The sequence below is a fragment of the Rana temporaria genome, chromosome 4 (genome assembly GCF_905171775.1).
Source record: "Rana temporaria chromosome 4, aRanTem1.1, whole genome shotgun sequence".
Lineage (NCBI taxonomy): Eukaryota > Metazoa > Chordata > Amphibia > Anura > Ranidae > Rana > Rana temporaria.
The window spans coordinates 243529568-243545402 of record NC_053492.1 but is presented as its reverse complement, the minus strand read 5'-3'; the positions used below and the strand labels follow the sequence as shown (position 1 = coordinate 243545402).

Sequence of the window (15835 nt, the reverse complement as noted above, 5' to 3'; positions counted from 1 at the left end):
GAGCACTGTGGGGGAGGGGGGGCCCAAGCCTTAATCTCAGTTACTGAAAAAACAGACTGATTTCTCCCGTCCTTAGGACAGGAGAACCAGCCTGTAAATTCCGAGAGTGGTGACTGCAAGCTGAGCCGAGTGTCAGTCTATGACACTCTTTTACAGCCCAGAGAGTCCAGCCACCTCCCCCCCACTCTCCTCACATACGAGCAGGGAGGAATACAGCTCCTCCTCCTCCTTTCAGTCCCGCCCACACTATCTCGGTGTGCTGTATCTGAAGAGAGGGGCTGTGTGTTCAGGAAATATGAAAATCAGCAGCATGTGTGTGAATGATGCCTGAGATTCTAGCCTGGACCGTGGGTAAGTGTGTGCACTGCAGACTGCAGTACACTGTAATCACTGAACTGCATTATCTCCATCCCTTCTCTCCCCCATCTGTCTCCCTCCCCTCTCCTGTTCTTTCAAGACATTCACAATTTACCTTCTGTAATGGTCACCACCGTTTACGATATTCCATTCCATCGCCCCATGACAGCTTATCCGACAGTCCGACAGACATCAGACACGACCCATTTAATTTCCCAGAATAACCGAGACAACACAAGCTCTTGTACTGGTTCCAAAATTAATGAATGAATCCTTTAATGGTAACTTAGCTTTCTTATATACAGTACAAGCATGTTACAGTTAATTACAGGGACAAAGACACACTCCACCCACACATCACACAATGGGGGGCTTCATACACATTGTTTTAGATAATGACATTCCGATGAGTTAATTACTACTCATTACCCAGACGGTCTGGCTCCGCATTTAGAGGGGTTAATTACTACAGCTTGACAAGTCACATTCCACATCTTAACAGTGTCATTAGCATGCACAATGGACACAAAACAGTATTAGCATCACACAATGGAATGTCTAGGAGCAGACTCAATTAACACCTCAAAAGCATGTGTCCCCACATTGAATGAAAACACTCTATTGACCTGTCGGAGTCAGACTTTAACAACTTGTAATATTTCAAGATATCCTGCAAAACATGAATTATCAGTAATATCCCATCCCATGTAATTTATCATTATCACTTCTCAGTCACCCTATGCCCAAAAGGGGCACAGGATGCCCCTAGACCCAAGAGTCATTAGTGATGCTGGCACAGGAGTACCCCCCATCCTTCAAAAGTCTCTGGGTGTCACGGGCCATTCTGTTACACTTTCACTTTCAGTTAGGCAGGTAATATACAGTGCACATTTCTTTCCTACATCCACAGATTGCAGGAAAGAAACTTGCATGATTCCCCCATCAACACAGACAGTGCTGACAAGGCAATATCCCTTCTGCCCAGCAATTGTATTCTACCGACAAACAGTGATTATCACTAGTGGCTATACAGCAACCACTAGTGATAATCATAAGAGAATCTGCTCATTAATAGTTCAAATCTCAGCCAGTTCCTGCTGAACCAGCTGAGATTTAAACTGTCTATGGCTGGTCTTAGCTCTTAGGCAGCCCATACATTGATCACTTTTTTTCATTTAACTATTAGGTTGAATGAAAAAAAAAAAGAAATGATCCAATTCCCCCATCTACACATTATAGGTGGATGGGGGAATCCTGCCAGTGTGGACCAGTGCTGGAATAACCAGAGTTGCTGTCCTGTCCCGGCTATTCACAGCGCTGGTCTCTGTCTCCATGGCAGCGGCGGCAGCACATTGGAACCCAGAGCTGGTTACTTTATGGGGCTGATGTACAGGAGGGCCAGCACAATTTGTTGTTAGAGATGGGCTGGGCATGTTCAAAATTCCACATGCCAGAGCCTTCCAGGAAGCCCACACTGCACAGCGCTAATCACAGGCAATGAGACATTTCCCGGTCCGCAGCTCTGCACAGATCAGGAAATGTTTTACTGGCTGTGATTAGCACTGTGGAGTGTTGGCTTCCTGGCGGGATCGGGCATGTGGGATTTCAAACACACCCGAGCCCATCTCTATTGGTTGTAGACAGTTGAGCTCCCTGCAGGTTGCTTAGCAGCAGTGGAGCCTTCTCTGACATGCTGATCGTGATGCAATCCAGGTGATGCTCCCAGTCAAATCCTAGTGTTAAATATCAGAGATTTTATTGATCAAAGCCCATACTTTACAGGCATAGAGCCCACACTTTACAGGCATAGAGCCCACACGGCTGCGGAACATACGTTTGATTATATATATATATATATATATATATATATATATATGGTTGTGTGGTTGTACTCTTGATACTAATAAATACTGTATTTATTAGTACTGACTGGGAGCATTACCTGGATCACATCCCGATCAGCATGTCAACAGAGAAGGTTATACAGCATTACTGCTGCTAGGTGACCAGCTGGGGGCTCAGCTCTCTATAACCAATAGTGCCAGCCTTCCCCTGCATGCACCCATAATGTCACCAGCACTAGGTCCTAATGGACTGCCGCCGCTGCCAAGGAGACAGATGCCAGACCAGCACTGTCAATAGCAGGGACAGGACAGCTGGGGAACCCCACAGTGGCAGAACACCAGGCCCCGGTGGCAAGACAACCTTTGCAACCCTGAAAGTTCTCCCACTGCTTTGGACCCTTATATTTTCTTGGTGTGACATATATCTCTTGTTTTCTGCCACCCTGGGGGGCCCCAATATAGTAGGAAGGGAGCTCACTGCAGAACATGTAAAAGGGCCCGTTGTGGGATCGTAGTAAAGGGCCCCAGGAGATATATATATATATAATATATATATATATATATATATAATTGCATTTTATAGTTGGCCCCCCTACTTTTGTCCCTGTCCCCCCATGTGCCCCCCCTAAATATGAAAGCTGGAGACGCCACTGGTAATGAGGAAGAAAATGGGGGGATAAATAAATGTAAAAATTACAGTTTTTCAAACTAATAAAATTAACCTTTCTAATTCTAACCAAGTTTGTGCCAAGACTGTCTTTCTTTGATAGAATTTGAATCGGCAAGCAGCAGTCTGGTGAAGTAGGTTCCCATCTCAGATGCTAAGAACCTGTCAATGGTTCTAGGTATTACAGACGATGGTAAGCGATTACAAGTGATGGTAAGCCACACACAGGTTATGCGGTGACCACAGTCCAGATGTCTGGGTTATCGTCATGAGGTTTGTTTGGAGGTCAACCAAAACCAGGGTCGTACTTTCCTCATCAGCTGTCACTTCCATTCTCAGGTGATGGGGTCGGTGCGATCACTGTAACATGAACTTCACAGGGTTTAGGAGTCCCTCCTGGACCCTGACACGGTAATCGGTTTTCATTTTTCCCAACCAGGGACCCACTGGGTCATTTGTAAAGAAGCTTGAGGAATGAGACCACGCCAGCCACTGCAAGAAGCGGCTCAACCACACCAAAGAAATGAGTAGTATCTTCATTTATTTGTATTTTTTTGTTTAGTAAATTTTAGCAAGGGTAACAATGAAAAGCATCCCAAGTTATTATTTAAAGTGTATTCTATGACTAACTAAGAAAGTGAACAGGACCGATTGCAGGGTCTGTTCTGAGTCTCCACCAAGTTTTAGTCCCCAGTGATGACAGTGGTACATGCTATTTATGATGTTATTATTGGTAACTAGTGAAGACTCCAAACAGACACTTGTCAATGGAATTTAATGATATGTTTTTAGAGGGTAAAATTGGTTATAGTTTTTATGGCTCGGCCTCTTGTCGGTTTGGGTATCGGGACAACCAGGTAGCCCTCAGGTGTGTAACTTTAGTTTGGTGTTTATGCGGATCTACAGCTTATAAGGTAATTCCCCCAATGCAAGAGGTTCATGCGTGATGGTGAAGCTGTCCGAGCATCCTATGTCGCGGCTGATTGCAAGGATCTGATGGCGCAAGAGAAATTAAGAATGGCAGGGAGAATGACAGCTAGAAGTGAATTGTTCACCAACTCCGACCAGGTATAGGCATGGTTTCCTACATGTACAAGGTGGGGGGGGGGCTTTAGCTTATGATACGATTGAACGATTTTCACCCATTGAGGATAGGATGTTTCATGTAACTGTTGAAGCTACAAGGAAGTTCTCACGGTCTAAGGGGGGTTTCTGGAAATTCATAAGTAAAGATTGTTGTACCTGGATCGGGATACTGGTGACAGAGTTCAGGCCCATGTGGATAAGGTTTAGATCCCTGCAAGGCAAAGCCAGAGCTATAGCTAAGTGAAGGTTGGGAACCCTTTGAAGGGTCTGGGAAACTTTGGGGATTTAATTTTTATTTTACAGCGGATCGTGGTTAACAGAAATGGAAATATATATACTCATGTCGTTTTTATTTCTATTCTTTCTATATAGTGATGAGTGCTATTGTTGCCTGATTGGACGCGTGACCAGAGCCCGAGCAGATGACCTAATTTTCCTTGATGAGACGCGCCGAAGCCAGACCCACGTACAAGACACAGAGGACCCCAGCCCAATCTGCGATTACTACAGCTCACCAAGTTGTGTCCTCCTTACAAGTCATGTCTCCTGAAGAACAGAGTCTACATGTCAAGCCGTGTTTTCCTTTTTATGGACTCGTATGGACTGTAAGGACTGATTCGTTTCCAGGTGTAAGAAGACTATCAAGATTCGAAGGACAAGTGGGAGCAATATGACAAAAAGGGAGGAGCTGTTGTGGAAATGTAATGAAGATGTATTTAATATGTATTGTCATAGTGTCACCCATTGTTGGTTTTCCCGCAGCCCGCTCTAAAGAGCTGACTGGGGCGGACTGAGACTGGTTGAGATGCACTTCCTGATTTGGAGAATGGTGTTTGTGGAGTGGGGGTGTCGGCCGGAGGAAGGGCCCCTGTGTCATGAACAGATATTCGCCTGTCGGGTGCGTCCACTCTGCAAACGCATTGTCGGTTTAGCAGATATACGCTCCTGTCATCTCTCGGTGCCTGATCAACACTGTTTTGAGATGTGAGCATACACCTGCAGATAAGCTCCACTCATCATTGGTTATTGTATAATTACTGTATCGTATTGTTATTGAATTATTACTGTATCGTTATTGTATGTATCCCTTTTGGAACGGTTTTCCTAGATTGTCCCATCCATATATGGGCATTTGCTGTGTCGAGCCCACATGCTGTGACATCACTTCCTATGGTCACATGCTGTGATCTCCTCCAATCAGCTGTGGTCTGTGAAGGCTTTTGTTTTAATAAAAAGACTCTGTGTGGGCGTCGCCAGGCTTTTGGTGAGGATGGCGAACTGAGAACAAGCTGGGGTCAATGGTCTGTTATTGAATGAATGGAAGGGGATGAATGGTGAGTGAACCTTTTAGATTAAAGATGGATTATTTCACTAAGATGAAGTGTGTGATTATAGCACAAGGCAAGATGGCTGTGTGCTCTGCATACAGCCAATTTTGCCATGTCAGCCAGGGGGCCACCAACAGGGGTGGTCGGATGAATGCCCAGGGCGAACGATGACGACCCAGAACCTGTGACGTCTATTCCTTGAATACTCTCCCCCAGCATGCACAGCAAGGTGATCAACACCCACTGATTGGCCGCTGAGAAAGAATATCCAAAACACCTTGATCTGACTGCTGCCACCCTCGGCCTGGGGTGGAATCGACACCCCAGACAACAATAGTGTACCTGCAGTACAGCCATGGCTGGAACAGAGGCCCAAATTTGGAAACAAATCAGTCAGAGGTAACTAATCCTCTGACTACCTTCTAAATTTAAAGCAGGGCCAGCAGAGAAAAACAGCTGCCCGCTACTTATGTATGGAAGATTGCTTGCTTAATCTGTCTGCAGTGTAAAGTCAGTTTGGATGATAATATTGAGATGCAATACAACAGAAATTTTCATCATTTTTCATAAGTTACATAGATCAGTGTTTCTCAACCTTTTTTCAGTCAAGGCACACTTTAAAAATTATAGACAATCTTGAGGCACCCTTTAAAAATGCTGATCGCTGCCAATAGTAGTAAAAAAAAATTATTAATAAAAATGCCATAAAACTATCCAGTATTTTGTAAACGCTATAACTTTTGCGCAAACCAATCGAAAAATAGGTAGAAGAATACATATCGGCCTAAACTGAGGAAAAAAAATGTTTTTTTTTATATATTTTTGGTGGATATTTATTATAGCAAAAAGAAAAAATATTGCATTTTTTTCAAAATTGTCACTCTACTGTTGTTTATAGCGCAAAAAAATTTTTTTTTCAGAGGTGATCAAATACCACCAAAAGAAAGCTCTATTTGTGGGAAAAAAGGACGCCAATTTTGTTTGGAAGCCACGTCGCACGACCGCGCAATGGTCAGTCAAAGCGACGCAGTGCCGAATCGCAAAAGGGGCAAGGTCCTTAACCTGCATAATGGTCCGGGTCTTAACCGTTAATATCACTTTAACTGCTCTGTGCAGTTATTTTGCACAGAGCAGCTCCGATCCTCTTATTTCGGGTCCCCTGCTGGCACTCCTGGTTCCTCCCTCCTACTGAGTGTCCCCCTATAGCAAACCTTCTTGCTATGGGGTCATTCCAGCAGACTCGCTCCGTTTCTATTCACACATGCTCGGTCCCACTGCTGCTTGGCCCAATAAGGAGAGATTCCAATGCACTATTCCCAAGGCACATGTCCCTGTAGATGGCTGTATATAAGTGGATGCCGAGGCAACCACTGACTGGAAATGGGAATAGTCAGAGTAAGAGATCTCACCAGCACACCATGGATATCCAAAATGGGTCCAAAGCTTTATTCAGCGATTACATTAATACAGCAAATAGCAATGTTTTGGAGCCATGCAGAACCCCTTAATCAGGCATGTGACCACACATGCCTGATAAAGGGGTCATGTGTGGCTCTGAAACAATGCTATTTGCTATAACGATGTAATCGCTAAATAAACTTTGGACCTATTTTGGAGGTTAATAGTGTGCTGGTGACATCTCTTATTCCAATGAAGAGAGAAAGAGACCCAGGAGAACCGCCGCTCTCTTCTAGATCATAAGGGGGACTAGACCTAATGCTGAGAAGAAAAAAACTTGAGCCTTTAGAACAACTTTAAATTGAAACATGGAAATGGAAAAATTCAACCCTCTAAGTGCCAAAAATTTATTAAAACCATTGAAGGACAGAGGTTAGTAATTCTGTTTGTAAATATGCCCATCATTTCACCTATTTTATTTCCGCAAGTACATTTATTGCAATAACCAGATTCTCTGTACTTTACATAAATGACAATTGGTGTATGTATTTGCAGTTTTTCCTCTGTGAATTATAAACCCATGCTTTATATTTCCAGCCATGTATATAAAAAGAATCACGATCTTACAAAACTTCGAAGAAGTAAAAATGACCAGCTGCTCAGAGTGAACGATCATGACTTCTCTATGAGACCTGCATTTGGAGGTAAGATCTCATATATATCAAATATATTTATATACAGTATATACATAATGATCAAAAATGAAAGAAGGTAGGTAAGTGGAAAATACTGTAGATGGCCATATATTATTTTCTGTATGGTGCATAAGTCATGCATACCAATATTAAGAATAGTGTTAAGCTGGACACAAGGGTCATGATCCAATTGTACAATCTCTGTGCAAACTATTTTAGACTGATCAACAACTATGAATTATGAGAACCAACCCATACAATATTTTCAGTTTTTATCCAAAAAGGTAGACCCTCACAATATACAGATTAATACAATCAGACTGCAACATGGGATAGACAAAAGTCTTTAGCCTTGTACACGCGCTCGGTTTACTCGGCAAGAACCAGCAAGAAAACTGCTGGCAGAGCTTTCTTGCCGAGTAAACCGAGCGTGTGTACGAGGCTTTCAGGTTTCTCATCAAGAAAACTGTTTAAAATCTCGATGAGAAAAATAGAAAACCTGCTCTCTATTTTCTCTTTGTGATTCTCGGCAGTGTTTTCCTGCCGAGAAACCCGACAGTGTGTATATTTACAAAATGACTTTGCTCGAAATGACTTTGACGCATGCGCGGTAGCTTCCTAGGCATAGGTAGGGTGCAGCAAGATGGCGGCGACGGCATTGAATGTGACAAACGCATGCCGTCACTGCGTTCTTGCCTTTCAAAAGAACCTTTTGAAAGGATTGTCTGTACATTCGGGCAGCAAGAGGTTCTTGCCAAGAATCTCGTCAGGAAAAACAAGGGTTTTTTCCTGACGAGATTCTGGCCGTGTGTACAGGGCTTAAATCTTGAGAAAGGTTAATCTTTTTAAAGTGGATGTACATTGTATTATTATTTATTTAAAACAATGTAATAATCATCATCATCTATAAAGAAGTGAGGCATTGAAATGACACTGATGAATAATTTTCTACCTTCACTCACAAGAAAACCTTGGGGACCATGAGGAGTGTAATGATGACAGCAGTATAGATTTCAACAATGGCAGCTAGATAATGTTGCTGTTTCAAATTTGTTCAAAAGCAACATCAAATCAATTCATCTTCTTCTATGTATGAGGTTATCATCTTCATTGTCTCCTCTGTTTGCTTATGGTGCTTCTGTTGTTAGCAAAGGGAGAACAGATAATAATAGTTCAGGGTCCTCTTCCAATTCTAAACAATTTTTTTTCCAAGCAAAATCTCCCAGTGTTTGGAATGGTTTGATGCAAGACTGAGGCCCCGTACACACGACCAGTTTCCTCGGCAGAATTCAGCTTCCGACCGAGTTTCTGGCTGAATTCTGCCGAGGAAACTGGCCGTGTGTACACTTTCGGCCGAGGAAGCCGACGAGGACCTCGGCGAGGAAATAGAGAACATGTTCTCTATTTCCTCGTTGTTCTATGGGAGCTCTCCTCCCGCCGAGGTCCTCGGCGGCTTCAGGGCTGAACTGGCCGAGGAACTCGACGTGTTTGGCACGTCGAGTTCCTCGGCCGTGTGTACGAGGCCTTAGAAGAACAATATAATAGGTAGTAGACAAACATTACATATCCAACAGTTGTCAATTTGGTGGTGGTGGTTGTAATTTTCATGCATATCTAGTAGTGGAAAAGTTGAAGGTTGAAAATAAGCACCCGATGGCACTAGTTCTGTTATGTGTAAAGGGGGGAACTAATGCGCAAAACCAAACTAACCATGGGCAACTCAACTATGTATACTAAAATATATGGTACTGGGTGAAACTCCTGCGCTGTGATGGATAAGTGTGGGAATGGTGGGGTGGCAAAGGGGAGGGAGAAAAGTTAAACTAAGGGTGGGAACTGCAGCAAACAAAAGAGGAGTCTTTCCAATGAAGGACAAAAAGTAAATGTAATAGTGGAAGGTGTCTGCGCTGTGGTTAAACTAGTGGAGAATGGACAAGGAAATGGTGGTGGTGGAAAAGGGGAGGGGGGAGGTAAGTGTTTGAATCGGGGAAGTCAAACGTATACAAATACAGCAAAAAATAACTTACAAAAGAGTGAAACTGATCCTGACTGGACCGGGTGATGAAACACAAAAAAGGCAATGGATAAGTGAAAGGAGTGATCTACCTGATGTGTACTCCAAATACATACAATTGTAATGAGTGAAAACCCAAATCAATAAGGTTCACAGTGAGGTGAAAAAGTGACTTGAAAAAGGCAAAAGGAAAAATGTCAAAGTCCAGTCAATGAAGGAGTGCAACCCAATCCTAGGATCGTGCAACCCACACCGTAGAGTGAAGTGAACAGCTTACCTCCTAGTTGTTACTCACACATAAGGTAAATTGCTGATACTTCTAGTTGGTTAGATGTCCTCTTGACAGATCACAGTTTTGGACCATACATGTGGAGAAAAAATGAATGTATATTGTAGGTTGACCTCCTGTCACTCAAAGGACAGAAAAAAGGGAATTCTCAAGGATGCAATGTGTAAGTGTACACTTACACAACTCACACTGTGTTTAAGAGAAAAGTGCCTGTCTCCACGAGCGCCGCGCTCGTATCCCGATCCTCTCACTGTCAGCACTCAGCACTCAGCTCCTCAGGAATCCATAGAAGCGGCCGCTCATGGTTGAGTAAGGGAGCAGAGAGGGGAGAGGAGAAGGAGAGAGGGCGTATCGCGTGAGACGGCACAGCACAACAAAACTTTAATAACCGGTAAAAATGAAATACTCACAGTAAGCAGGGAAAATACGGTCGCATCTCCTACGAGCACCGCACTCGTCTGCCGTCCGTTAAGGTGTTGCTCCCAATCAGTACTCTAGTGTTCCCGACGCGTGTTCGTCACATCACGTGACTTCATCAGGGGATGTTTACTAGGGTACTGTGTTGTCTTTAAATATGGTCTGGATGATTAGGAATAGCGGCGGCCATTTTGTCGGAGTCAGTATACATATCTGACAAGTATCGAATCTGCGCCATCTTTCCTGTGTCATCCAAGCCTGTGCAATGCTGTGAAACGGGATTGATGGTCATCAAACCCGTACAGACATGCACAGTGCAGGTACCATATATCCAGGGCCATCAGGAAAAGTGTATACGAGAGGGCATAAAATAAAATAAAATGAATAAGTAAAATGAGCATACGTTAAAAAATGGGCATGTAACATTGAATCAATGCTGACCCAGTGACATGGGCCGCACGCCGACCCCGCAAAAGAGACAGACCATCAATCCAGCAGGAACAGATCAGCGTTTATTTTCCAAAAGCTGCCCTCTTGGTATCTTAGATACTTCTTCTATCTTTTGCTTGATGTGTGCGTCATCGTAACCCTTCTGGACAAATCTGTCGCCTATTAGATTGGCTTGTTTTTTAAAAGTATCCAACTCGGTACAGTTCCGTCGTAGGCGCATAAGTTGGCCTTTCGGTATGTTGTAAAGCCAGTTCTTGTGGTGACAGCTAGTGAGGGGAAGGTAGCTGTTTCTGTCTACGTTTTTGAAGAAAGTTTTAGTATCAAAGGTCTCATTATTAATAGAAATCTCTAGGTCGAGGAAGGCTATATTCTGTGCTTCTATTTGCCAGGTATACCTATGATTAAGTAGCGTTGTCCAGCTACGCAACGCGTCAGGTGAAGGAGAAGTGCCGTTGGTGACATCATCTCCGCTCGCGGCCGAGAGCGGAGATCTGCTACCCATCCATAACATTCGCTGGAACCATTTGCATGCTGTTCACAGCCATTTTAAATGTGAGTGCTACTATTTTTGTTTATTAAATTGCATCTGATTTACTGCACTATGGAGCATGCCTTTTGCTTTCATTTGAGAGTGGTCTGGATAAACCTGTGATTGGAGGATCGGAGCAACCTGAGCTTTCCTGGATTGAGAGTGTGTGCTGCTGGGCTTCATCCATATTAAAACAGGCTTGTTTTGATTTATTCTGAGGTGAGAGGCTAGCATTTTCCATATCTTGTGTCTGCACAGCTACACTGGAGGATCGTGCGGTGGAGTGCAGCATCTTCTGTTTAAACAATATTGCACCTTTGGGAAATTCTGAAATTAAGCACCTTATCAACTTTATTCAATATACACTATTTTGCATGTTTGGAATATTCCATCCAGCGTTGGAATTCACTTTAAACACTTTATGAACTTGAACTATTTATTTATTGAACACTTTAAACACTTTATGAACTTGAACTATTTATTTATTTATGCTTGAACACTATTTATCTGTTTCACCTTGCACATTTTTTGGTGCACATTTTTTCTATATCTATATATTTTTCTCTTTTTAAACACAATCAAAGTATCTTCACTTTGTGTTTTTTTGGATCTTCATCATTGGTCACAGCACTAATATTTTTTGCCTATTTTGGTAACGGTTCTGGAGTCTATTAATATTGCAATTGTTTTTCACATTATTCAATGATTTTTATTATGTCATTGTAATCTTTATTTTATTTCATTATTCTCACTATTCCTACCCTTCACATCCTAGTTGTGGATGTTGTGAGGGGCCTTCAAGGAAACTAGGAGTGGAACACAGTTTTATTGAATCTATTGATCATTATCCATACGTTGCTGTGCGATATTTGATATTTACTTACTATAATTTAGCTTCCCACTGGCAAGCGCCATTACACTCCCCGCTTTACACTAGTTCTGTTATCCCTCCTTTAAAACAAATTGTGTATGCTGTTTGGTAATTTCGGGAGGGTTTCCAGTTAGCTAACCAGATCAGCAAAAGGAATGGATGCTTTCACTTAGGCCCCATACACACGATAGAATTTATCCGCGAATACGGTCCAGCGGACCGTTTCCGCGGATAAATCCTCTCGAGGATTTCGGCGGATTTTCATGCGATGGAGTGTACACACCATCGCATTGAAATCCGCGCCGAAATCCTCTGGCGATGACGTGTCGCGCCGTCGCCGCGATTATGACGCGGCGACGTGCGCGACGCTGTCATATAAGGAATTCCACGCATGCGTCGAATCATTACGACGCATGCGGGGGATCCCTTCGAAAGGATGGATCCGGTGAGTCTATACAGACCAGCGGATCCATCCGTTGGGATGGACTCCAGCAGATGGATATGTTCTGCATGTCAGCGAATATTCGATCTGCTGGAATCCATCCCAGGGGAGATATATCCGCGGAAACAGATCCGCTGGCGTGTACACACCATAGGATCTATCCGCTGAAACCCATTTGCTGGGATTTATCTGCGGATGCATTCTATGGTGTGTACGGGGCCTAACAGTGAAAGTTTAGAAATGGTGTGCTTGTTTTACTTGGGAAAAAAAGTACATATAGCAAAGGTTGAAATAAAAATTTGGGAAATTAATTATTTATTACAAGATTTGATAAAAGTTCAAGAGGGCAACATTTTACTATTACTAAAGATAAGGTTACTATAAATTAAGAGTGGTAATACGCACCTGTGCTCAGACTATGCACATTAAACTATTTCTATATACTTAAAACAAGCCATACCTGGCTGCTTGTAATGTGAGGTAATACATTCTTAAAGATCCTCAAAGATCCAAATAAAGAATCTAAAATAGGTTTTACTTTGGACTCACACATGCAGCAGTCTCTACTGCACCCCAAAAAGCGATCCGTGGTAGAGTATTGGCTTCCAGGCTTTCAGCAGACAATTTGCCCACCTCCTGATTGCTCCCTTTTTTGTTTGCTTTCTTTTTTGGATGAAAGTAAATCTTTCTTGAGACTAATGTGCTGCAATTGTGAGTCAAACATTTGGCTTACGGTTGCAGTACAGTCCCATTGACTTTGATTAGCGAGTTTGGTAGGCGGTTCATTTGCAAGATATCTGTGGCATGTGTACAACCCCTCTGACTGTAGTACAGAAGCAAGGCTAAGAGAATAAAGAGAGGTGTATAGGGAGAAGCTAATATCTGCATAGGTGCTTCAAAGAACCAAGTACATTTTCAATAGGAACAGCTGTAAAATGAACCCTGTCATCTTGCTCATTTTTACTTTAGACGAAATACCATTATTATTGTAATGAGATGACAAGTTTTACTTGTTGCCATATTGCTGTTGGAGATTCATAAGCAGGCAGGTAGTATGACTTTATGAATATTGTATAGAGGTGAAGCAGGAGAAAGCACTGTCTTTGATGTGACTATTAGGAATGCATCTAGCGTACGCTTGAGCTGCTGATGCTGGCAATTCTGAAAATTATGAAAGAGTTCTATTGGGTGACAATCATGCAACTGGGGTCTTTGAAGCTGTGCCCTTTTTTTGTTTACATGGTGATAACCATATCCTTCATGTTATGCAGAAGGATGAATGCTGGATAGCCACACTTTTTTTACTTTGTCCATGGAAGTACTAAATATTTAAGGGTTCTGAGTGGGAAAGTTAAAACACAGACACTACCACCAATGTAAAGAAGACAGAGACACTGACTACCAATGTAAGGGGGGAAGGGACAGACACTGACCATCAATGTAAGGGTGGGGGGACAGACACTGACCACCAATGTAAGGGTGGGGGGACAGACACTAACCATCAATGTAAGGGTGGGGGAACGGACACTGACCACCAATGAAATTGGGCACAGACACTGAACACCACTGTAGAGAGGGCACAGACACTGACTGCTAATGTATGGGGGCAAAAACAATAACCACTCCAGGTATATTTTCTCCCATTACCACCAACATTTTTCCTCCCCTTTTCCCCCCTCCTCCTGATCACTAACACTAGGCATTCTTCCTCCCCTGACCACTGATGCCAGACTTTTTACCTTCCGCAACCACCAATAATAGGCATTTTATTCTCCTACTGACTTCCAATGTCAGACATTTTTCCTCCTGTTGGCCACAGATTCTGGCCTTATTTTCCTCTTGCTGACCAGCCATATAAGGGGCACCTTAACATACTCTGCTGCACTCCACACATTGTAAAAAGGTGCTATACATTACATGCATCAAATCAAAGACATAGAGCGGTTACTAAAGTTACGTAAATTCTTGTACGGCAGGATAAAAAATCAGAAGTGATGTAATGTGTTGTAACGTATTTGTATTGTATTTTCGGACGACAACTGTACTAATAAAACTTAAATCCTACGATCTGGTACCATATGAGAAAAAATGTCATGCTTGTTTGATCGCATAATATCAGATTAACTCTGTGATCGGCTCTCGAAAGCCCTGTACTAATGATCTGATTATCGATTACTTCGAAGGCTGTATTTTTCGTATGATTTTTGGATCTTGTGTACGGGCCATTAGGGGGAAATTTGGTGCACACAGAATCTGGTTGCAGCTGTGCATAGTAACCAATCAGCTTCTAAGCTCAACTTGCTCGATTAAGTTTTGACAATAAAACGTAGAAGCTGGTTGGTTACTATGCACAGCTGCACAAGATTCTCTGTGCACCAGTTTTGGTAAATCTCCCCTAGTGTTTTTGTGTCAACAGTTGTTGGTCACTAAGTAGTTTCAGATGAATTTATTAAAGTTCTTTACGGTAGTCTCAGACAAAGTGACAAAGTGTTAGTTCTTTGTGAATATTATGGTTTGTTTTCTTTTCTAAGGCCAATCTTTAGGTTTATGTGTGTCTGTGAAACTCTCACTTATGGTCTAGTAAGGAGGATGTAGTGGGTTACAAGAACTGCAGTATAGTTGTGCACTGTGTACTGTGAGTAGGTTTATACTTTATTAAACCATGGACATTTTGGCCATGCCAAATATCAACACAAGTAAGCTACACCCACTCTTCACTATTTAACTATCTTTTCTAGGTTCCAGGTGTTGAGGTTAGGGTTATGTTTTTGTTGCACAGTGATAAAAGCATATTTTGTGGGTACAGAAAGACTTGTGTCTTGTATATAGTTAAGTAGATTTGGTTTTATTTAACCATACCCCTTTAAGTCATTCCCACTACAATTAGGCTACACCCATCATTTTCAATGGCTCACTATGTGATCCACATCATTGCTTTCCTTAGGGTGCCCAAGGTCTGTCACAATTCTAGTTTCATTCCATTTATCTATAATTCAAAATTAGAACCTGTAAAAATGAAGACTAGTGGATTCACTGACCAAAGGCCATTGTATACCATTTCTGATGAAGCCTTACTCACACTCCTTGAAATTTAAGTTCCAGCATACAATAATATAACAAAGGGGTGTAGACAAATGTGCAAATACTCTGGGGGAAACCAGCTAAGTCTGTTTACAAGGCATTACATAAAACATAGGGGGGCATTGAGTGGACTGAAATGATGGCATATTTACTTTAAAGCAGTGAATGTGATATTTGCCAAACTGTCACTCCAAGTAAATCTTCCTGTTGAACGTGTTTTAATATACATTAAATGATTCACCACCAATGAATGTTTAGTGAATGTCAGATTCTCTGCTTTGTAATATGACCATTAATGTTTTCTGGATTGCATTAGCCTTTTATTTTGATGTACAGTATCTTTATAGAAATGTATTTAATTAAATAC

At 42.3% G+C, this 15835-nt stretch overlaps 1 protein-coding gene across 1 annotated transcript in view; it reads left to right on the top strand.

Annotated features, from left to right (window-relative positions):
- LOC120937111 (gamma-aminobutyric acid receptor subunit rho-2-like) overlaps positions 1 to 15835 on the top strand; it is a 119065-nt gene that overhangs the window by 21024 nt on the left and 82206 nt on the right. The window contains exon 2 of the mRNA XM_040350091.1: positions 7278 to 7384. Within this exon, the coding sequence (XP_040206025.1) occupies positions 7278 to 7384 (107 nt within the window). The remainder of the gene's footprint in view (positions 1 to 7277; positions 7385 to 15835) is intronic.